Here is a 22,678-nt window from a genome sequence, read left to right on the forward strand (position 1 = left end):
AGGATGGGTTTTCTCCTTTCTTTCATTAGTCTTCTTGTCTTTAGCTGCAAAATAGAGTAGGAAGAAAATAATAGTGTGCTTTCTTTTGCTGTGAAAGAGTGCCTTCCAAAAGGACAATTTTGTAGCATTTATAAAAAAAAATAATTAGATTCTCATATCCCTTTAAAATCCTCAGAAAGATCATGCTGAGATTGAATCCCACAACTGGAAATGGTTTTTTATTTTCAATTGTAAAACAGTCTCATGTAGAGCTTTGTGATTTGTATTGTTCAAGAGGTGTGTAAATTTTTAATATTCACAAATAACTTAAAAACTTTAACGTACCACAAATTTGAGGTTTGGAGACTGCAACCTAGAACTTGAAGTGAATCTAAAAATAAATGGGCACTAGAGCTTTCAGATGTCACTGTGGCCTAGAGCATGGAAGAAGCAAGCAGCTGCATCCTGTACCAGTTGGAGCCATTGTCATCAGCTTCACATCTTGTAAGTTACAGTAATCCCTTCTAGAGATGACAGATACGCAGCTGGCATGCACATTTATTAACTGTGAGCTGGAGGAGAGGGAAGGTTAGTGCTTGTCATGCCCCTTCAGATTAGTTACTAATAGTATGGTGAGTAGCAGAGTAAGGGGTACAGTTAGTGGTAGTTGGGTGCTGGAGGCAAGGGTAGGAATATTAAGAAAGCAAGAACAGCAGAGAGTGTACCTGAGGGAGGGAACAGAAAATAATGGAGGGTCACATTTGTTCAGTTCCTGATCAGTTCCTGATTTTACATAATTGTTTAAGAAGGACAGCATGCCAGTTTTTATAATGAGGTACTAAACCTTTCTTGTGAGTACTGTAATCCTGGTGATTTCTGGCCACTTAAGCTTGGTGGGGAAGCAGTCACATCTGAGGATTTGTAATGCTTGTCCTTTCTCCATTGAAAGCTTGCAAGTGCGGTATATTCTGCTTTCAGTCTTTCTTATATTGAGTTTAAACCTTTTTATTTTTACTTAAGTCAGATCTTCTTTTAGATTTTTTTAACAATTCAGGATTGTATCTGTGGTGGCTGTTTGCAATATAGTATTGACAGCTGAGGACATACCATCTTGTGTTCTCTTCCATGGTTTTGTAAAGACCTTGAAAAAAAATAAAAATACTTCCTTTGAAGAGGAAAAGTCTTTAGAAGAACACCATTTATCCAATACTACCTTGAATATCACTGAAAAAATTATAGGTAGTGTTAATATTAGGCCCTTCACCATTGCTATTTTGGGATTATTTTCCCTGAATTCTTATATAGTGTGTGCTGTTTATTGCTGCAGTTATGCTAAACCCCTGAAAGTAGCATACTGCTAAAGCAAATGAAGGGAAACTAATTTAGTTTCAGCTATAGTTCTAAATTTCTACAGTGACACAATCTCTGTGTGAAAGGGAGTATAAATATCAGCTAGCTTTCTGGAGTAGGTTTTCCACACAAACATGTAAATATCTTGAAATCAAATCAAGTTCTTTCTTGCCATATACTGTTGTTGTTGCTTAAGGAAATTGATGTTGACCATCATTCCATTAATGAGGAAAAATTTGCAGGATACTTAAACTTTAAGAAACTATCATTAAAAGCCATGAGGTAATTAATGTATTCATACAGATACATAGTCCATAATCTCTTGTTGAGCAAGGTTTTATCTTTATTTTATAATAGACCTGAATTGATCTCTTGGCTTGTTGTTATTTAATTCAAACTTCATGGAATAGAGGGGATGGGGAGGTCATTAAGGACTGCCAGCATGGTTTCACCAAGGGCAAGTTCTGCCTGACAAACTTAGTAGCTTTCTATGATGGAGTAACTTCGTAAGTGGGCAAGGGAAGGGCTGTGGATGTCATTTATCTGGACTTCTGTAAAGCTTTTGACACAGTTCTTCGCAACACTTTTCTCTCAAAATTATATAGATATGTATTTAATGGGTAGACTGTTAGGTGGATTAGGAATTGGTCAGACAGTCAGATACAGAGGGTAGAGATCCACGGCTCAGAGTCCCAGTGGGCATCAGTGACCAGTGGTGTCCCTCAGGGGTCTGTATTGGGACCAGTGTTATCTGATATCTTCATTAATGACACAGATGACAGGATCAAGTGCACCTTCAGCACGTTTGCAGATAGCACCAAGATGACTGGTGCTCTTCACTCACCTGAAGGATGGGATGCCAGACATAGGGATCTGGACAGGCTTGAGAGGTCGATCTGTGAGAACCTCAAGAAGTTCAGCATGACTGAGTGCAAGGTGCTGCACCTGGGTTGGGGCAACCCCCGGTATCAACACCAGCTGGGGGATGAAGGGATCGAGGTCAGCCTTGCCAAGAAGGACTTGGGAGTGCAGGTGGACAAGAGGCTGGACATGACCCAGCAATGGCACTCACAGCACAGAAAACCAATTGTATCCTGGGCTGCATCCAAAGGAGTGTGGGCAGCAGGATGAAGGAGGGGATTCTGCCCCTTTGCTCTGCTCTAGTGAGACCCCACTTGCAGTGCTGCATCCAGCCCTGGGGTCCCCAGCATAAGAAGGACATGGACCTGCTGGAGCGAGTCCAGAGTAGGCCACTAAAATGATGAGAGGCATGGAGCACCTTTCTTACTAGTAAAAGCAAAGAGAATTGGATTTTTCAGCTTGGAGAACAAAAGGGTTCAAGGAGACCTCATTGAGGCTTTCCAGTACCTAGACAAGACTTAAAAGAGAGCTGAAGAAGGACCATTAACACAGGCATGTAGTGACAGGACAAGGAGGAATGGCTTTTAACTGAAAGAGGGTAAACTTAGATTAGATACAAGGAAGAAATTCTTTACTGTGAAGGTGGTGAGGGGTTGCCCAGAGAAGTTCTATTCCTGGAAATGTTCAAAGCCAGGCTGAACAGGGCCTTGAGCAAACTGGTCTAGTTGGAAGGTGTTCATGGCTACAGCAGAGGGGCTGGAATTAGATATCTTTAAGGTCCCTTCCAATCTAAGCCATTCTGTGAGTCTCTCAGGAAAGAATAAGTCTGAATATCAAAAGTCATATAAAAAAGAATTACTGCAAATATAACCTAAGAGGTAAAGCAAAAAGCCAATAAAGGAAAATCCCTCCTTGAAGGTTTTTCATTACAATTGTATTTTACCTCCTCTAGGCTTTCTTCCAAATTCCTTTCAGATGTTTCTGGCTTCTCCTTTTCCCTGTTGTCTGCTCACACTGCAGTTACTAATGTTTCTGGTTCTGAGGTGAAGGTAGAGTTACTTCCAAGTCAGCTACTGTTGTTTTGTAGCTATCCCATAGTGAAGTGGCCAAGTGATGCTTTGCTGACTCCTTTTGCATCTGTGTTCACGTACATTGGCTGAACATGTTCTCTGTGCTGTGAGTAGCCAATCTTGTCTTGAGAGAATGAGGCTTAAACTATTGATCTTCATTTAGTATATAATAATAACAAGAAGTTATTGGGTTTTATTATAAAAACTAATATTCTTATGTTGCATTCACAGTTCTTTGCTTTGCAAAGACCAAAGAACAGAAACTCAACCTGGCACACTTGGACTGTGATCCTGACAACTGGTGTCGGAACTCAAAATGTCCCTCAGACATTTTTAGAGGTTCCAGGCCTTGGTCAGAAGCATTTTAGACCCCGGCAAGCAGCTGAAAACAGCTGTGATCTTGAGTCTGAACCATGGAATGAATTACCAACTTTAAAGGTGGAACAAGCAGTCACAGAGGGTTAGATGATATGGTAAAAGTAGTCACAAATTAGAGGGTAAAATTTTTTAGTATTGTACAGGGGGGTTTTAACACCTGTACAGGGGGGTTTTACTTTGTACAGGGGGGTCAGGAGTTCTAAGATGGAGGAAAGTGGGCCTGATCCTGTTCTTCCTCCTTCTTCTTCCTTACCTCCATGTTCTTGGTGATGTTGGCATTTTTCTATTGGTTTAGGCTAGGGACACACTATTCAACGTAGATGATAGATATTGGCACATTATTGTAAATATAGTACACGTAATTTCTTGTATATAATGTTTGTACCATCCCACTGAGGGGCAGAGCCCCGCACACTGCCCTGCAGGACAGAGCTGCGGCAGGGCAGCAGAACTTGTTATAGATAAGCAAAAATAAACAACCTTGAAACCAGCACGGACGAACTATGGCTTCTTCTTTGGCAACGGGGCAGAAAGACAGAGACTTTCTACAATCTCGGAATCACCAATACCCACAGATTCCGACAAACTGGTATGAGTGTTTAGAAGCTGTTGGCTTGCATTAAGAAAGAAACTAAGAACTATAGCATAAGAACTAAAATTGTTCTTTTAAACCACAAAATGTGCACGTAAGTGGTGCTACAGTTAAGTCTATTATGAAAAACAGTCTTTTCAGGATAAATGGAATCTTAGAATTAGATTTAAGATTCATGCACAGACAGGGTTGTATTGCTGAACCATTCATTAAAGTTGTGGGATTTTTTTTATCCCTTCCAATTTTTGATGGGAAAAGCTCTGTAATTACTTTGCTTCTTCACATCTCTGCATGTGTCAGATCTGAATGTGTTTTAACTGAAAAGAGAACTCATTTTACAGGCTTTATTGAAACGAGCAATATTGTACAAAAGCAGAACAGATACGGGTTAGTAGGAACAATGACCGTTTCCAAATCAGTTTTGCTTATTTGTGAAATAATGTTGTTCATGTGTGAAGTAGTTGTCACCAGTGAAAATGTTCAGTTACAAGCAGGCACAGAACAGTTACTGGGTTTTCCTTTTCTTAAGATTGCATGTTCACCTACATGATTTTATCTGCTTTGTTGCATGTACCCTCTGTCTTGAGAACAGTAGTTATTTTTGGTGCATTTTAACTGAGGTTTTCAACCAGCTGTTTCATATATGGAACTTTCAACATGCACAAGTGAAAATATCACATGTTTAAATTCTAAAGGCTACTAACCTTATTTTCTTGTTTTGTTTTTTAAGTATAGTGGAAGCTACAGCCCAGGAGTAATTAATTTGATGATCTTTAATTTACTTTGTGCTTAGTATGACTGAAATTAAATGTGTGTGTATGGCAAGTAACTGAACATAGCTGAACTGCCATTTAAATTTAGTGGGAATGAAAAATTTCAGTGAATATCCTCTGTAAATTTCATTCAAGAAAATTCAGAACAGTTGAGTTGTTCAAATGGGTGTAAGTGTAAACCTCACTACTGGCCCATGGGTTTTTTAAAATATTTTTCCCATTCCCTTTCATTTTCCCCTCCACCAGCGAAACTTTGGTTTTGAGACACAGAGGGCTTCATTCAGCTACTATGTTCAACTGAGCAGAGCATTGTTTCTCAGGAACAAGGAGAATAAGATTTCCTCTGGTCATATTTTCTACTGTCAGGATGGAGCCTTCTAAGCCCTGCTCCCTCCCTACCAGCCCCTTCTAGGTGTGTTTAACATGTGTTCTATACCTGTTGATGTGTGAAGTGCTGCTATAGAATATACATTATGTGCTAGATGGGATTTGTTAATGCTGGATGCATGACTAGCAGTGCCTTGCACTCTTATGAGAGGGCACAAATTCCAGATTGTCCATGACTCTATTTAATAATTTTTTTACTGCCTGAAACAGCAATATGGAACCCACCAAGAATCTGAGCTGCCATTTCTAGTGAGTTTGACGTTTTGTTTAATAACTAGTGAAGACGTCTTCAGCAATGTCTTCTGTTCTGACTGTAGTTACTTATTATATTATTAAAATACTTCAGGAGGTGCCTGTCAGTGTCAGCACATAAAAATATACAGAACATTTTTAAGATCTATGACAGCTATGACAGTAATGCCTGGAAAACAGGAGTGATCATGACAAAAATTCTGGCAAAGGAATATCAATGCGTTTTCTAGGTGGAAATATGTCTCGTCCACCTACCTCAGCGCTTGAGTACAAGGCCAATACTAGACCTGAAGCAGGGTCCAGTTTGTTTGCATGCAGCATTGTCGTCATGTACCTTAGGATCCCAAGATTGCTTAGTACTGAATTAAAAAAAAAAAAAAAAAAAAAAAAAGAGTAGAGTCATTGTCTTGAAAAAGTAGAACAGGAAAGGGAGACTGTGCTTCGTGGTAGCATTCCTAGATCAGTGACAGTGAAATTCAGTAGCAGCAGAGAATAATAAAAAACAAACTTAAAAATCATTGGCTCTGATGAGGCAGTTGTATCACTTCCTGCTCCAGTGATTCACAACGTCTTTATCCCATATTCATGACTCCATTCTTTCTGAAAACTAATCTGACCTTGTTCATATGTTTCCTTGTCTTCCTTAAAGAATGTATTTGGCACCAAAAGAAAAGAAACTGCTGATTCTGAATGTTTCCATATTTCTGCTTACTATATTGACAGGGCTATATTTGTGTGAGGTTTTAAGCAACTTATTTTCAAGAATATCAGATAGCTGGTATCATATAATATCTTACAAAGCAGGACACTTTTCCACACTCCATATATCCATGCACACCATCAAAACTCAGATTTCATCTTTCGCCTGTTTTTAAGTGTTAAATAATGTAGGCTAACATTCCAGCTTTTGCCAAGAAGTAAATAACAATTTTGATGTCAGATCAGATGCCAGGTTTGCAAGGGTATCCTGCACTCACTGGTTGACCACTGAAACAAAAATTCCTTGGTTTAGATTCTTGACAGTATTGCTTCTAAGTCACAATTTTCACAGTGAAATTAATGCTAAAACACACTCAAAAGCGGAAAAAAAAAAAGAAAACCTACTCAAAAATGGAACATTGGTGTCTTTACCCATAGTACTATGATTATACAATGTGTTATTTTCAGTATAAATCCCACAATCTGTCCTGCTTGTATTTTTGGAGTCTTTGATGACCAAATGTTTTGAATTGTGAAGGATGGCTGTGGTTGAAGTTTCTCACAAAAGCACATGTACGGTCCATGTGCAACCCTTCTAAACTTTGATATTAAAACCTATCAATTAATACTGGGGAATATGTAGAGTGAAGAGCATGCATTTAAATTAAAGTATGCTCACTTTCTAACTCAGTGGCTGAAATATGTATGCTATTGTGTCAGTTATACTACTACAGCTGCCTATGCAATATTTGTTGCAGATGAGAAACTTTCTATTACTTAATAAACAGCCTAATTCCCACATATATCCTAGACTGAAGACAATTTCTCTTCTTAACAACTTGATGCTCTGTTAAAAGTATCTTACAAGATGATGTGGTCTTGTGAGAATGCTTTCATACCACTTTTTTATTTTTGACTTCTATTCTAATAGTTCTTTAAAGATACAATTAACTGTCCTAATTTTTCTAGGAACATGGTTAAATAACACAGTTTGCTAAGAAAAAAAAGGGAAGTAATAGTTGATGTACTTATTAGAAGTACGTGGGCAGCCTTGTGCTGCCAATCTTACTAGAATGGTCTGGGTTTTGGCACTATCCACTGTGTTACAAAGTGTACTTACTATGTAGAGAAAGAATAAGAAACCTGGAAATCTCTTGCTAAATTGTTTAAAAAAATAAATTCCATCTTCAGGGGGTGGTGGAGAAGAGGGATTGGTGGTTTGAGCCCTTTTATGGTTTAGGATGTCAGAAGAATTACAGCCTTGTGTTGCAGGCTATTGCTGTGCTAACTCTGCACTTTTGTGCTTTTGTGGCCTTATAAACATAGTAAATAATTCTGCTTTGTGTAAAGAGTCCATGTACACCCCTTCTGTGGATCATGGTTTGCCAACTGGTTGGTCTGAGCAAGAATGAGAGTGCTCTTTAGGCTAGGAAAAGTACAGGAAACAAGGGAAGGCTTTTTGGAAGATTGCTTGCAAAAGAAACGAATAGCTCTGTATGATCAGGACATTTGTCGCTCTTGGTGAAGCAAGAGGCTCTAGTGCCTTAAAACTCTGCAGTTTACAATTTGTGTCATATGGAGTGAAATCAATGGCATTCCTAATCCTGCTGGAGCAAGAAATTTCATTAACATTACTGGCTCTAGTAAGAAAATATCAGTCTTAAATTTCTTGCTATATCTTAGTTTGAATCTTATCTGCTCTGGCTGTAGAATTCTTTTGTGTGCCTTTCATTCCTAAGGACGGAAGAAATATTAGAGGTATAATGTAATGTGCATGACTAACAAAATGGTAGCAGCACTGGGTTTTTCAATACGCTAGAAGTTGTCAAGATTCCTGGAATTATAAATCAAAACTTATTTAAAATGTGACACATATAGAAGTAGCCTTGAGTTTATATGTTGCTGCTTTTTATTTTGAAAAAGTGCTATGCTTAGGTGTCACAAATAAAAAACCTCAGAGAATTATTGAGAAATCGCTGTAGGGAAATGATAATGCAATTCACAGAAGTTTTAAGGTTCATTGAAGGTAGAGGCCAATGAAAAATTATTTGCAACAGGGATTTAAAAATAAATAGTCAAAGAATGAAGATAGGAATGAGAAAGACCTCTAAACTACTCTAAAATTGGTAGAACCTACCCTAAGGCATGACCTGCAAAGGGTTCTCAGTGAAGAACAGTACTTGGGCTAGTTAATGAAAGAATAGGGGTGCATTCATGTCTATTGAGAAAGAAAGTTAAAAGTATGAAGAGGTACCCTGTGAGTAGTTCATTACAATAATCCTTACTGAATTTCCCTTTCAGCACCTAAGAGTGGTCTCCAGAACCGTTTACTCTTTCACCTGGCACATAAGGTATCATGTCTTTTCTTCACTCCTGCTTTGTTTGTTTTCTTTTCAATTTACTAATGTGTAATTTATGCTGGCAAACTGGCAGAATAATTAAAATGCCTGTGGTGGCAGAAGAACAAACATTTTTCATAACCACCCTACTGTATTAAAATGTGGAAGAGAAAGCAAGTATGAAAATGTGATCTCAGAATAGATGCTCTCAGCATGTTTCTGAGGAAAGTATTACCAATACGCTTCACATAAGTTGTACAATAGGAATGTAATGGTATTTTTGATCATGAGGAGAATGAAACCTTCATAGAATCAGACATGTAGAAGCCATTATTTTACTTTTTTTTTCTAAATGTAGCAAGTTTTCCTAACTTGCAGCTCTTTTATATGTAGCAATTTGACCAAAATGGTGTATATGCTGTACTGGTCCTCTTAGTAGTTCAGTATCCAGGAAATCATATTGTTAATAGCATGAAATTTAATTTAATTTCAACAACAATTAAGTGTTTATTTCACTTACTAGACATAGCGATCTTCCCTTAAATTAGGTTTTGTACCATCCTGTACCAGACTATGTGAGAAGCATTCTGCTACTAAAGATACTGACTTAAAAGGAAGTATAAATATTGAATGTTAGCTTTGATATCAGATGCTCTTTACTTAAATATCTGTTAGTTTTAAGAGCGAAATCTTAAAGCCTTTTTACAGTGGCATTGGCACGTACAGATGTCTGTGATGAGCTAGGAATTATGCAACTTCTCTTTACCTTGTTAATCATTGGAAATAAACAGTTTTACCAAAACTACGAAGCCCATTTCCTTTAGTTCTGTTAAGCAACTTATCTCGCCTTTTAACTTTGTGATTGGCTCAAAGAGGAAGGAGAAGGAGTTGAAGAAAACTAGCAGATAGGTGGAAAAACAAATATATAATATTACAGTTTATGTCTAAGAGAAATTCATAATTACTGTTGAATGAGCAAAACCAGAAAAGGGAAGAAGCAGTGGAATAAGTGATTTGAGCAGACCTATTACGTAAATAGGTCTCAACTTCACTAATGTAATACAAATGTAGTGGGTATGTTTAACTGTTCTTTGTTTTTAGCCTTCTCTGTGTGTGTTAAATGTGCTATTCATCAATGCTTTTAAGAATAAATAATTTACTTAAAGTAACTAGAAATTGGAGCCTGGTGAAAGTGAACTTGTTAGTGCTGTAAAGAAGACTAGTAAAATTAGGGCTTGTGTGTTTGCAAGTGTTGTGTTTTTCTGCTGTGCATGAGAAATTAGATTTGGATCTACAAACAGCAAAATTTTTGCTGGCTTGAATAATTACAATGAAATTTTGTGTTGCAAAATTCTGTTTGTAAAATAATTAATTCAGCTCTTTCCCTCTTATCCATCAAAGCACATGACATGTAATTATATCTAAATCACACCTTAAAGGAGAAAGTGTGATTAGTTTTAGCCTAACATTTATCCAGTTTGAACTCATCTGCTTCTTTAATGTTTGTGTTTCTCCAGTGGTCAAATTAACTTTAAAGTAACAGCATATTTTTAATGGTGTTTACCAGCAAGGACAAAACTAACCTGGTTAATTAAAAAGCTTTTCTTGTTGAACTCTTCTGAGAATATGTACCACTCTTTTTAGTTCAGTGATGAAAAGAAGCTGATGAGCTCTCACCAGAACCTGCAAGATGTTACAGAAGATCAGCTTAGCCTAGCATCTATCCACTACATGCGGTCCCACTACCAAGAAGCTATTGATATCTACAAGCGCATTCTGCTGGACAATCGGTGCGCATCTCTAAACCCTACTGGAGCATCTATGTTATTGGTGCCATTTAAATTCCAAATAGTTGCTTGGTTTTTGAAAATAGACATTTTACATTACTGCTATGTCCCTTTCCCATCACAGAATGTGCACCAGTTGCAGCTCCTCAATTTTGTTCATATAAAGTATTATTGAAAACCCCACATTTAAGAAGAAATCTGCTCTCTCTTGTTTTCTTTTTTTGTGAAATTGTTTGTTAATTCATTCTGATATCTTTTTTATTTTGTTAGTTATTTCTTCTGAAATGATATATGGTTATGTACCTGCTTTGTCTTTTTTTTTTTCCCTCTGATGGCCAATCTTGGGACTTTGCTTGAATTATTGACTTCTCCTTCACCTCTTAGTCTTTCTTAGATGGGTTCAGTTCTTGGGTTTTATGTAGAGTTCCTTGTAGTCCTTCAAGTCTGAAACTCGTTTCTTCTCTGTATCCTCTGTGACACTTGTTGGGTTTTTCTGTCATGTTCTGCAAATTTTTAGCTCATAATTTAACAAGGAACAAATTGAATTCCTAAGTGGCTGGAAGCATTTTTCATAAAATAGAAACTGCTGTCCCAGAATACTGCTGTCTTTTGACACTATCTTCTCTTGACTGTTTCAGAGAAATCCATTATAATGCATATATCATGTAATGCTTGGGAAAGAAATTTTAACCTCCAAGTCCCGCAGAAACAATCACTCAAAACTAAATGAGTAACCTTCATAACAATTATCCTTTTACTTAGAGTTTTCACAAATGCTTGTCTTTTTTCTGTCCAGTTCTTCTGGCTTGACTGCTTGTAATAACATGGATTTTTTGAAATAATTGTACTTGGAACAAACTTTTATGTGCACATTAAATGTCTTTGAGTGTATTGCTTAGCAAATCATGTTCTGCCAGGCCAATTGTGGTGCTCATGTTCTGCACGTTTCCTCGGTGTGAAGTTGCTACTATTTCCCAGACTTGCAAACCAAAAGTTTTGTTGGTAATTCTTAAAAGCTGCAGTAGCTGCTGTGGAAAAAAATACTGTGAATATGTCCTAGCTGACAAACTAGAGAAGCCCTAAGCATTTCTCAGAAGCCCCAGTTTTGATGTGTTTGTAAAATATGTATAGATGTGAGAGCTTTCTTTTATTTTAATGTGCTGTAATGGGAAAATGTTAAACTATCTGGTGGGATTTAAAGGCTCTCTTTAATCCTCTTTCCTGCAGGGAATACCTGGCTCTGAATGTATATGTGGCCCTGTGCTATTACAAACTGGATTACTATGATGTATCACAGGAAGTGCTAGCTGTTTATCTTCAGCAAGTTCCTGACAGCACCATTGCCCTTAACCTTAAGGCTTGTAACCATTTCCGACTTTACAATGGAAAGGCTGCAGAGGTATCTATTGAACAGTCCTTCAACTCACCTTTATTTTAGTTTAAGATTCCATACATGTTTCTTTTCCTTTGTCTTAATCAGTAATGTTGATAATGGCCTTTACCTTGTCACTATGTTTGTACAGGAATGTCACCTATTTCAGTTTCTCTGCCATTAACCCATCTGTCCACATATGTGCATAGTGGTCTTTCCATTTTCCCAATATCCTTTTGCTCTTGTGTTTGTATGTATTACCCAATTGCTAAAATAATTAGATAGGAGTGGAAAGGCAAAATCTTCTAGTCATCCAACACCAATGGAGATTTCTTGCTGTCAGCTTTGAAGCTCATTTGAAGCTCCCTTAGGCTTCTGTGCTTTTTTGGTTTTATATTAAAATTTTGGAATGTATGTAATTCCAGGCAGAGCTCAAAAACTTGACAGACAGTGCCTCATCATCTTTTGAGTTCGGCAAGGAGCTCATTAAGCACAATCTGGTAAGTAATTCATTTCTGGGATTTAATATGAACAGCAGTCACATGTAGAGCTTTTAATGATGATTCATAAAATGGAATATTTTGAAAAATTGCTGACTTAATTGAGTCTCTGCTGCCATATAAGTCCCATTCCAGGAATCCTACCAGTATAATGAATGTGCTATCAAGTGTATTTACTTTTTTTCCTGGAATTTTTCCTTAACAGTTTGAGACTGTGTCAAGAAAATAATAATACTGTCGCTTTTAGTTGTGAAGGCATATTAAAATAATGTATGTTGTGTAATAATACCTATGCAAGATATTTTGTGGAGCCCACTCAATAAAGACACTGTATATGTGTGTCTACAGGACAGGATGACCTGAGCTCTATTTAGTACCAGAACAATTTGACTGGAATAAAGATAGCTTGTGAAAATGGCCTTCATCCCAAAATTACTAAGCAGAGAATTCTAGGAAAAAAGATGCTCATAAAACCAAAATACTTTTGTGTTCCACAATAAAAGAGTCACTAAGAGTAACTAATGGTTAATTTTCCTTTCAGTGGTATTATTGTTTTGCTGAATAACTGGTAACAGTAGATTGCTCATGTTTAATGACAGGCAGTTACTTGCTTTGCCATTTTTCAAGAGCAGTCATCACAAGTTAACACTTCTTTCTCAAAGAGTTAAAACTGCTTTCAAACTGGACTTTTGTAAGTTAATGTTGTTTACTTTGTATGTTGGTATTTTTGCCAGTGCTTTATTGAATAAGTACATTAGATCTTGTTGGAGGAACTGTTTTGTGAAACAGGAGTATAACCGACTGCTCCTGATCATTTTAGGATCCTGTGTCATTCTAAATAAATGTGGAGGTATTAGCCTAATTTTTTAATATGAAAACATCAGCAGCAGTTTATAGTTTTGTATGTGTTCCCTTCACTCAGACTATGTTATTCTTTTTAATCCTTGGTATATAATGTATCACTCTTTTGAGCTGCTAAAAGCTGAAATAAGTTAATCTTTAGGTATGCATTAAATACTTATATTCTTCAGAGTAAAGATTGTCACACTGTATAATTCTACAGCTACATTAAAGCAGGAATTAAACTAATGCCAGAGCTACTGACCTTTTTGTACTGTTTATGCAGGAATTTAAGCATTAATTTCCTTGAATTAATTTATCATAGAAAAGATTCTGATACATGATTATCAATGTGCTGCTTTTCTCTGCAGGTGGTTTTCCGAGGAGGAGAAGGGGCTTTGCAAGTCCTGCCTCCTCTGGTTGATGTTATTCCTGAGGCAAGACTGAATCTTGTGATTTACTATCTCCAGCAAGGTAAATACACCCTCCTCTGGCTCTTTTATAGCTTCAGGGATGACATTAATTCATCTTATCTCAACTTACTCAATGCTTTTTTTTTCTTTGCAGTAAAATGTAATTTATTTCACTTTCTCTTCCTCTGTAAAATACCAAAGTGAAAGTTACCATGGCTTGCAGAGAAGGGCTATAATACTGTGCACTCAAAAAAGCCTACTTCAGCAGAGTATTGAAATTTTTGGGTTGCAGGAGATGGCTTTGGGGATGGTAGTGTTTATTTGTTTCTAGTGAGGGGACCTCTCCTCTGCCTGAATATGTGAGAATGGTAGGCATGTGTCCTGTAAAGGCAAGGACAACCATTTCTGTAAATACAGCACAAACAAAATATGAACCAAAGTGACTGTGAACAAGATATTTCATTAAAATCTACTTTGCCATTCCTGAAGAATGCAGATAGGTAGCCAGAATCAGTTGGTAAGGATTTTCTACTCGTATCTCTCCTGTGTTTGCCAGCTTAAAATAATACCTGAGTTTTTCAGAGCATTTCCTATTCTCCCATTGTGTTCTTTTATTCAGCAGTGGGTTGACTGGCTGTGTGATTCACGGCAGGTCCAATTAGATAAAGCCTTGTCCAGACAAGCATCCAGTTAGAACTTCCTCTGTTCTATGTTGAATCCCCTGCCTTTCTCTCACTCTCTGGAACCTGTTTTAATCTACTCTATATCCTCTTATCAGTTCATTGTAGACAGTGATAAGATCTCCCCTGAGATCCTTCCTTCTTTGAAAGCTAGGCAAACTCAATTCTCTCAGTTTCTCCTCAGCCCTCTTCCTGCCTTGGGAGCCCTCAGGTGGGCTCACTCCAGTGTTTCAACGTCTGTCTTGATCCTCAGATCCGAAGCCTGGACACAGTACTCACGTGCAACCTCACAAGTGCCAAATAAAGAATTCCTTCCCTTGCTTGATGGCTCCATTCATGCTAATATGATCCAGTGTGCCTCCTTTGATGCAAGGCTGTGCTGTCTGCCAGATTGCCTTTTAAACAGTTGACTTGCTCAGGCACGTTTCAAACCAAGCAAGACTTGCATTTTGCCTCCATTGAACTTCATCAGATTTCCTTCAGCCTACTTTTTCAGCCTACTGAGCTGCTTCTCAATATCTGGGAGCTTTCTTCACAATCTTTTATCATTTACAGACTTGCTCAGAGTACTCTGTGCTATGATCAGGATCATTAATAAAAATAAGTTGTTCAACAGTATCAGTCCCTGGAGCATTTGATTAGTGATGAGCCATCTGTTGTATTTTGTACAACTGGTCACTGTCCTTTGGTAGTCCAGCCAGTTTTCCATCCCCTTATAGTCTTATTTAGTCAGTCCTATCTTTCAAGTTTGTATGAAAGACCATTTCAAAGACATTGCTAAAGTCAAGGTATACAGCATCAACCTTTATCTCCTTATTCATACAACCAGTCACACCTAACGAATTAGTGACTACATTTTGGCATTGGTAAATCCATGTCTGCTGTCCCCAGACACCTTTCTGTCCAGTATTATTGTTGCCAGTGTCACTATAGGCAATATTGATGCTATTACCAATTATCTTGCACAACAATATTGCTGATAATAATGTATGTGTCAAATTAAGTTCTACTTACATGGAAACAAAGTGCATCTCATGCATGAGTTAAAAATCAGTCTTGTTTACTTATATGCTGTTAATTTTGTAGTAATTTTCATTAGTTAGGTTCTTCACTTTATTGTGATATACAAATTACTTGCATACAGACAAAGATCAAGGGGAATTTGGACTAAAACCTCTTTTCTGGTTTGGCTAAGTTTTCATTTTTAAGTCTTGTTAGGGTAACAACATTGGTTAGGAAAGTGAGAAATTCTTACTTCTAATGACTACAGCTGTCTCTCCAAAACTTAAAAGGTCTCTGATAAATGTAGGGTTGTGCTGATGATATATGCTCTGAACTGGAATGATTGAAGCACAAACATGCATCCTGTTTTTTCAACTCTTCAGCATAGTGACTTCTAACAGGGTTTGAGGTCAACTGGTATCCTGCTGTAATCTGCTGCAGTGAGATTTGCTAGTCGCTTCTGTTGGAGCCTGAAGAGCATAGGTCTATGTTGATGGTCTACACTGTGTTGATAAAAATAAGGATTACAGTCTTTTTTTTTTTTTTTCTTTTTGTGGTGGTGGTAGCCTGAGCTAGCCAAAAATATTTAAAAAAAAAGAAAAAAGATAAAAAGAAAAGCAAAGGTAATGCTGCCTTATTATGTGACTGTTCAAGGGAGTCAAGGAAGTAGGTAAGAAAGCAGAGGTGATGGGTGGGAGCCTGGCAGCTCCAGTGCATATTGCCTTAAGTGGTTGCATGGATTGTATGTTCTAGTGAAAGAAAATTTTTCATTGATAAGGCTTATTTGTGTGGGCAGTTGGTGTAATGCTGTATTAACAAAATTTTGCCAGTAACAGAGGATCTTCACTAGGTTGATTTACAAAGCCAACCATAGTGCCAACATATTTTTTAATTCAGGGAAAGTTTAGGGTCTATTCAGTTGGAAATGAAGTTATTTATAGATTTCAAACTTCACATTTAAACTTCGATACTAGTAGTGCTTTTTCCTTTTTAATTAAGATCTTCTGGACAGATGCTGAAATTTTGCTAAGGAAAAGATGAAGTTTCCCTACAGCATCATGTTACCCTGCTCTCTTCGAGGGCTAAATAAATATGTGAAAACAAAATACAGGAAGATGATGGATTTATTATTTTGACCTTATGCTGTTGAGAAGGCAGCCACTGGATTATGAACAAAGGGGCCAAACCATTTCTGCTAGGAAAACTGTAGTAGTAAAGAAGCTATCACTCACTCTGTGTTTGTTATTTGAGTTCTAGAAAACTATCACCATTGTGATAGAAATGCACAATGATTTATAGTTCCCTTTCTTCTCCTGTCTAAATGGTTTATTTCTTAGTCTATGACTATTGGGAATGTTGTAGAGGATGAGTGACTTGTTCTAATACAGTGTGCTATGGGTTGTCATGCATTCTAATGTCTGGCATTTCAGATGATGTGCAGGAGGCTTATAACCTGATTAAGGACCTGGAACCTACAGCTCCACAGGTAATTGGAAAATGATGTCATGACACATAAAGACAGAGGTTATAAACTGGTAATATCCTGAGGACAGCTTGCCCCATGTCTTAAAACTCTTGTGTTTTCAGCTCTTCATCAACAATAAATTTAATGTGCATGCATAAAGTATTATACAGTTGCCTATATGAGTACTTCAGCCTGTTTGTTACTGTACCACCTGCGTTCAACTAACAATACAGCTCTATTGTGCGCAGCCTTGATTTTGGGAAATAGATCATTACTGCACAAGTAAAAGCCCCCTTACAACTATAGCTAGCTGGTTGTCTGCCTGGTGTGGCTTTCATCCCTCACAGTTGCTAGCTCAGATTCTCATTTAGTTTGTCCTGAAGCCATTTCAGTTAAAATGAACTATATCAGATTAAGCAGTTTTAAAAAATGGTATTTTCTAATCCCATCACACTTTGCCTGCCATGAGTGAAGACTACAGTGTTCCTTGGCTGCTACTGTAGTTTTCTTCTGTGGCTGTTCTGGCATCTTTAGTTTCTGATTTATTCCTCTTTGCTGTTTATTTTCCAAAGGTCAAACAGCTGGGCATAAAAGAGACCTTTCATGAGCGTATGGAAGGAATTAGATGGAAAGAAGGAGGGAGGGAAAAGGAAAACCTCAAAAACACAGATCCGGTGATTCTGTGCTGAGGGGTGACGAGCGTCTTCTGATGTTGCTTTACACTTGCATTTTTCAGAATAGCAGAACTTACTTGAATGGTTTTCTGCAGCTTTTGTTCCTATTGTAGGATATTGTCCCAATATACTTGGCTAATAATTCTTGATCCCATTTTGAAATGAGACTCTTTGTGCTTTTTTGTTTTCCATTTCTCACTCACACTTTTAAAGGACTCCCTGCTAATACTTGTAAAACCTCCTTGAGTACATCTCAAGTTTCTTCTTTGTCGCGATGCCTGTAGGATAATAATTTGGTCTCTGTAAGACAGTTGGTACTTACTATCCTGGCTAGCATTCTCAGAAATTTCTTTACATTCTGTTGTTGGTCTCTTGAAAATTGTCTCTCTTCTTCTGTGTTAACCTCTGTAACAGGGCCCTCCTGGTTTATCAGGAGTACCTACTAAAACAGATTTATTGATATAAGTCTTAATTATAAGATTTGGGTAAGACAAAAGAGTGTCTCTGATACCTTTTACCTTTTTTTTCCCAGGAGTACATCCTCAAAGGGGTGGTTAATGCAGCACTTGGACAAGAAATGGGCTCGGTGAGTAAAGCCCATGAGGTTCTCCAGCTTCTCCAACAACACAATGTGAACATATCTGTAGAAACTGGAATGGAGTGAAAGAGGCAGTCATTTCTTATTTAGATTGCAGGATCTCTGAGTCTCTTAACCTCCTGTACAATAATCAGTCCAGAATGAGTGAAATGCAAATTTCTGTTGCTGGTCTTGATAGTAAATCAAGATGAATTTAACTTCTCTATCCTGTTTCCAAAATCCCTGTTTGCTTTTTACAGTGTTCTTTATCTAGACACATAGAATGGTGCATTTACCTTGTCTGTTTTGGCTTCAGCCCTGGTTTATCTGTTAGTTGGTCCCTAAGTGTTCCTTAGGGCATATTTTCATTGTGTATTGTAGCATCAACCCTGTAACTCATCTTGGATTTCTTTTTTACTCATCTTCCAGAGAGATCATCTGAAAATTGCTCAACAGTTCTTCCAGTTGGTGGGGGAATCAGCCAGTGAATGTGGTATGTTTGAAATGTTCTTTTTCCATTAAGTAAGCCATCCTAAAATATCCAAATATATACCATCATATCTGTGTCTAACTGCTGACTGTTAGCAGGAATATTGCTAGGCTTTTGTTTCTACAGGATGAGTTTCAAAAAGTCTAAAACAAATTTGAAAGTTTATATTAGAAGTCTCGATTCCAAACCTTACTATATGACTTCATCTGGAAAAGAGGCTGTAGTGCAAACTGCAAGTCTTCATGAGAGACTCTATGGCAGCTTGCCTTTGCCTAATAATCCCATTAGAGAAACAGAAAACACCAACCTAATTAATTAGATTAAGTGAGTGGCTGAAACCTCCCAGGCAGAGATACACAGGTACAAATGCAGGACCACTAATGAAAGCTTGTCAAGTACATAGAGTCCTAGCATTGAGGGTGCTCTGAAACTGAGGGTTATAAAAATGTAAAGAAGACTCTGGCTACAGGGATAAATGGAAGCTCTGGGACTAACTTCTTGCTTGAATAAGAGAGAAAAAAAAAAGGTTTTATAACCCACCCTCCACCATGCCCCCAAACCAGTACAGTTTCAATATTTAGTTTTATTTACTGAATAATAGACCAAACCAAGTTCTTCTTTTCTCTCCTCTTTGCCAGAAGCAAAAATCCCAAATGAAAAAAAAATCGGTAGTTGTAACATAGAAATTAAGACTAAATGGGGCTTGCTAGTTTCTTCCGTAGGCATTTTCACTGGATATTGTTTCTTTAGGTGGGTAACTTGTGCATGTTTATGCACAGACAGCTCATGGTCCTCAGAGAGTGGATGCTGTCTCCTGTGTCCATGGTGACTAAAGAGAAGGAGCTCCAGAGACAGTGTGGCATCACTGATGAAAGAATACTCAGAAATACTGTTGAGCCATTCTATTCTGTTCCCCTTGCAGCCTTGGTACTATTGAGGTCATGCATCAGACAATTTAATGTTGTAAGGCTGGAAGTGGTTCCATAGATGAAATTCCCCTAACTCATTCTTTTTGCATTGAAAGTATCTCTTCAGAGCTGGGATCCCAGCAAACAGGAAGAAACAATATGAACTGTAGAAGTGGAGAACTCGCTTAGCGGGAACTCATGGCAGCCAAAGTGTGATTGGATTAGAAAATACCATTTTTTAAAACTGTTTAATCTGATCTAGCTCATTTTAATTGAAATGGCTTCAGGACAAACTATATGAGAATCTGAGCTAGCAACTGTGAAGGATGAAAGCCACACCAGGCAGACAACCAGCTAGCTATAGTTGTAAGGGGGCTTTTACTTGTGCAGTAAGGTCCATTTCCCAAAATCAAGGCTGTGCACAATAGAGCTGTATTGTTAGTTGAACCCAGTATCTTAATGCCTGTAACAGTCATGCAGGTGTGATGAGTGACAAGAGCACAAATGGATAAAAATAATACAGACATGGTCAGGGAAAGATTTCTTGTGAAGATATAGCCCAGAATTGAAATTGTTAGGAAGCCAAAAGTCTGAATTTTACTGTGAACTACTTTTAAATTCATATGCAAAATGAAGATAGAGAGGCTGAGACTTCAGCCTTTCAATGGCTGGGAAATGGCAACAGAAATGTAGTACACTTAGGGAGGTGGATTACTTGAAAAACACGAGCCTATGGGAAGGATTGGTTCCAATCAGAGGTAAAAGGAAGCATCAGTACTGTGAGCATCCTGCCCTCATGGTACTTCATGTAAGAACTGTTTTGTCATCTTCTTAAAAGTTCGTGGGAAGAAACTGCCATAGAGAAGAGCACGCAGTTCAGGGTGTGCAGGGTTTACCTTTAAAGGTAAAATAGTGTGAGGGGTTTTGTTTAACCTCACATTAATAACAGATTGAGACCGTCAAACAGTACAGAGGAAATAGAAGAGGCACAGTTCTGTCTAGGTAGGATATAACAAAAAAGCAAGGACATGAAGCTCAAGTATGTAAGTGTTTTTACACAAATATTAGATGTTTTTAAACAAGTTGGGTCAAGTGGAATGCCTGATTTTAGAAGAGGAAGCTAAAAACTAAAATATTTTTTTAATCTGATAGGAGGAAGGTAACATGTAGGATGTTGTTCCTCTTTAATGTACAATAGGAATTGTGCACTAAATAAACACAAGTTGTACGTAAATATAGATAAATAGATTGTGCCAGTGGAAAAATGGTTCTAAATATTATAGAAAACATCTCTCAAAAAAAATATTTTCTTTATCAATGAGTAAAATAATATTGTTTTCAATTATATGTTTAGATAGGCAAGTCCCCATATTGAAGCCAAATTATTCACCAGCCAGCCTGGACAGGAACAGTGGCATATTAAACAGGTTACAGATTTTATATAGGAAGATAAATAACAGTTGGAGACTTTAGTTCTGCCCAGATTGACCTAATAAATGCAATTACATGGCATAATAAAGAGCATTAACTTTTTGTTTCTATCTTTCTTAGAAAAAGCACAAATGAACAGGTAACTCTGGACTAATATTGAATTACATAGGATCTGAGTTGAAAACTTATTATGAAATGACAATTGTACTACAGTAATCTGAATATAATCAAATTCAAAATCTGTGTGTTAGCAAATACCTCAAAAATGCCTACTGTACTAATCCTAAGAGAAGCTATGTAATAACCTTTCTCATTTCTAGCAGAAAATTAGAAAATTTACAGGGAAATAGCCATGAAAAGGATAAAATGCACCTGATACGAACACTTGAAAGAACCTTTTATTTCTCTAAAGAAAGGGCTTGTATTCATAATTAATGAGCTATAGGAGACAAATAATGACACGAGTATGTTTGCCAATGGTACAAAATTACCCATACTAGTACAAATAAAAGCTCCCACAATGATGAAAGATGTGAAAGACTATTTAATACTGGGTAATAATATGTAAATTAAATTTAGCAAAATTATCAGAAAAGTTGAAGAGGATCTTAAGAATTGATGAGGAAAGAGAAAACAAAAATAATTACTGTCATTGTATATAGACGTGATTATTTTCCTTGAATACTGTCTACAGTTCTGGTTCTTAAATTTCTTTTAAAAATGGTAGATCAAGAAAGGATACAATAAATACAGCAAGGATGAACAAAGAAAGGAGATAGATTCTTTAAGTAAGTGAAAAGGAGAGGTTAAGTAAAGCAGAATACCTGGGCTAAAAAATGATGACTAAGTTTGATTATGTACATCATAAATTACAAGGAAAAGAGAAATAGAGAAGAATTATTTACTGTACAATACAAAAATCAAAGAACATTGACATAAATTATCACTTAAGACAATTAAAATAAACAGCATTAACTACTTTTTCACATAACACAACTTGTTTGATAGAGAAACTTGTGAGAACCAGAATGTAGAAAAGAAGTTGTAGATTAAAAGGCCATTGGCTGTTCAACACAAATTTTTCAGCAGTGATTAAGTCCTCAGTGTTGTTGAAAGCTGGGATGAACTTCAGCAGAAGTGCCATCACACAGACTATGTATTATATGTGAAATTAGAATACCTTCTTTCTATAGCTATGTATTCTTACCCAGCAAACTCTGAACTAGACAAACCTTGCATCCATTATAGTAGTTCTTTGTTTTTAGGTAACTTAGACTATTAGCCACTATGTTGAATACTTGTGGTTATTTGTTTTGCTGGATTTAGAACAGAGAATGGAATTCTTGCTGTTTTTATACTTGGGCTTTTCCTAAGTAGCCAGCCATGCTGTTCAAGTGTGTAGGTCATGCTTCAGCACTTCCATCAAGCTAGTCCTTCCAAGGACCTTTAAGATCTTCATCAAGTTGCTTAACTGCTTTGCAGATTTATAATACAGAAGTAGGTAGTTTTTTTCTAGAGTAAGGAAATCCTTTGCTGTTTCTTTTCTTGCAACTAGGCCTATGTTCCAGTTTTGCCTGGGATAGACTTAAATTTTTTTCTTAGAGAATGGTATAGTGCTGCATTTTGAATGTAGTATGAGAATAAAGTTAGTAACACAGTGATGTTTTAGATTTGCAAAGTCAAGGACTTTCTGGTTTCCCATGCTCTGCCAGTGAGGAGCTGGATAAGAAGTTGGGAGGGAGCATGGCCCAGACAGCTGATCTGAATGAGCCAAAGGGTTATTTCATACCGTAGAAAACCATGCCCAGTACATGAACCATGGGGAGTTGGCTGGGAGGGGCTTACTGTGGTCTGGGGAG

The 22,678-nt window shown here is 37.3% G+C and overlaps 1 protein-coding gene across 5 annotated transcripts in view; it reads left to right on the forward strand.

The window, feature by feature from the left end:
• IFT56 (intraflagellar transport 56) overlaps positions 1 to 22,678 on the forward strand; it is a 65,209-nt gene that overhangs the window by 7,746 nt on the left and 34,785 nt on the right. For all 5 annotated transcript variants that reach the window (XM_072923342.1, XM_072923341.1, XM_072923339.1 and 2 more), the window contains exons 5-12: positions 8,643 to 8,692; positions 10,325 to 10,470; positions 11,695 to 11,866; positions 12,265 to 12,339; positions 13,551 to 13,653; positions 16,705 to 16,760; positions 17,946 to 17,999; positions 18,420 to 18,483. In XM_072923342.1, the coding sequence (XP_072779443.1) occupies positions 8,643 to 8,692; positions 10,325 to 10,470; positions 11,695 to 11,866; positions 12,265 to 12,339; positions 13,551 to 13,653; positions 16,705 to 16,760; positions 17,946 to 17,999; positions 18,420 to 18,483 (720 nt within the window). The remainder of the gene's footprint in view (positions 1 to 8,642; positions 8,693 to 10,324; positions 10,471 to 11,694; positions 11,867 to 12,264; positions 12,340 to 13,550; positions 13,654 to 16,704; positions 16,761 to 17,945; positions 18,000 to 18,419; positions 18,484 to 22,678) is intronic.

This window comes from Taeniopygia guttata, chromosome 1A (genome assembly GCF_048771995.1).
Source record: "Taeniopygia guttata chromosome 1A, bTaeGut7.mat, whole genome shotgun sequence".
NCBI lineage: Eukaryota > Metazoa > Chordata > Aves > Passeriformes > Estrildidae > Taeniopygia > Taeniopygia guttata.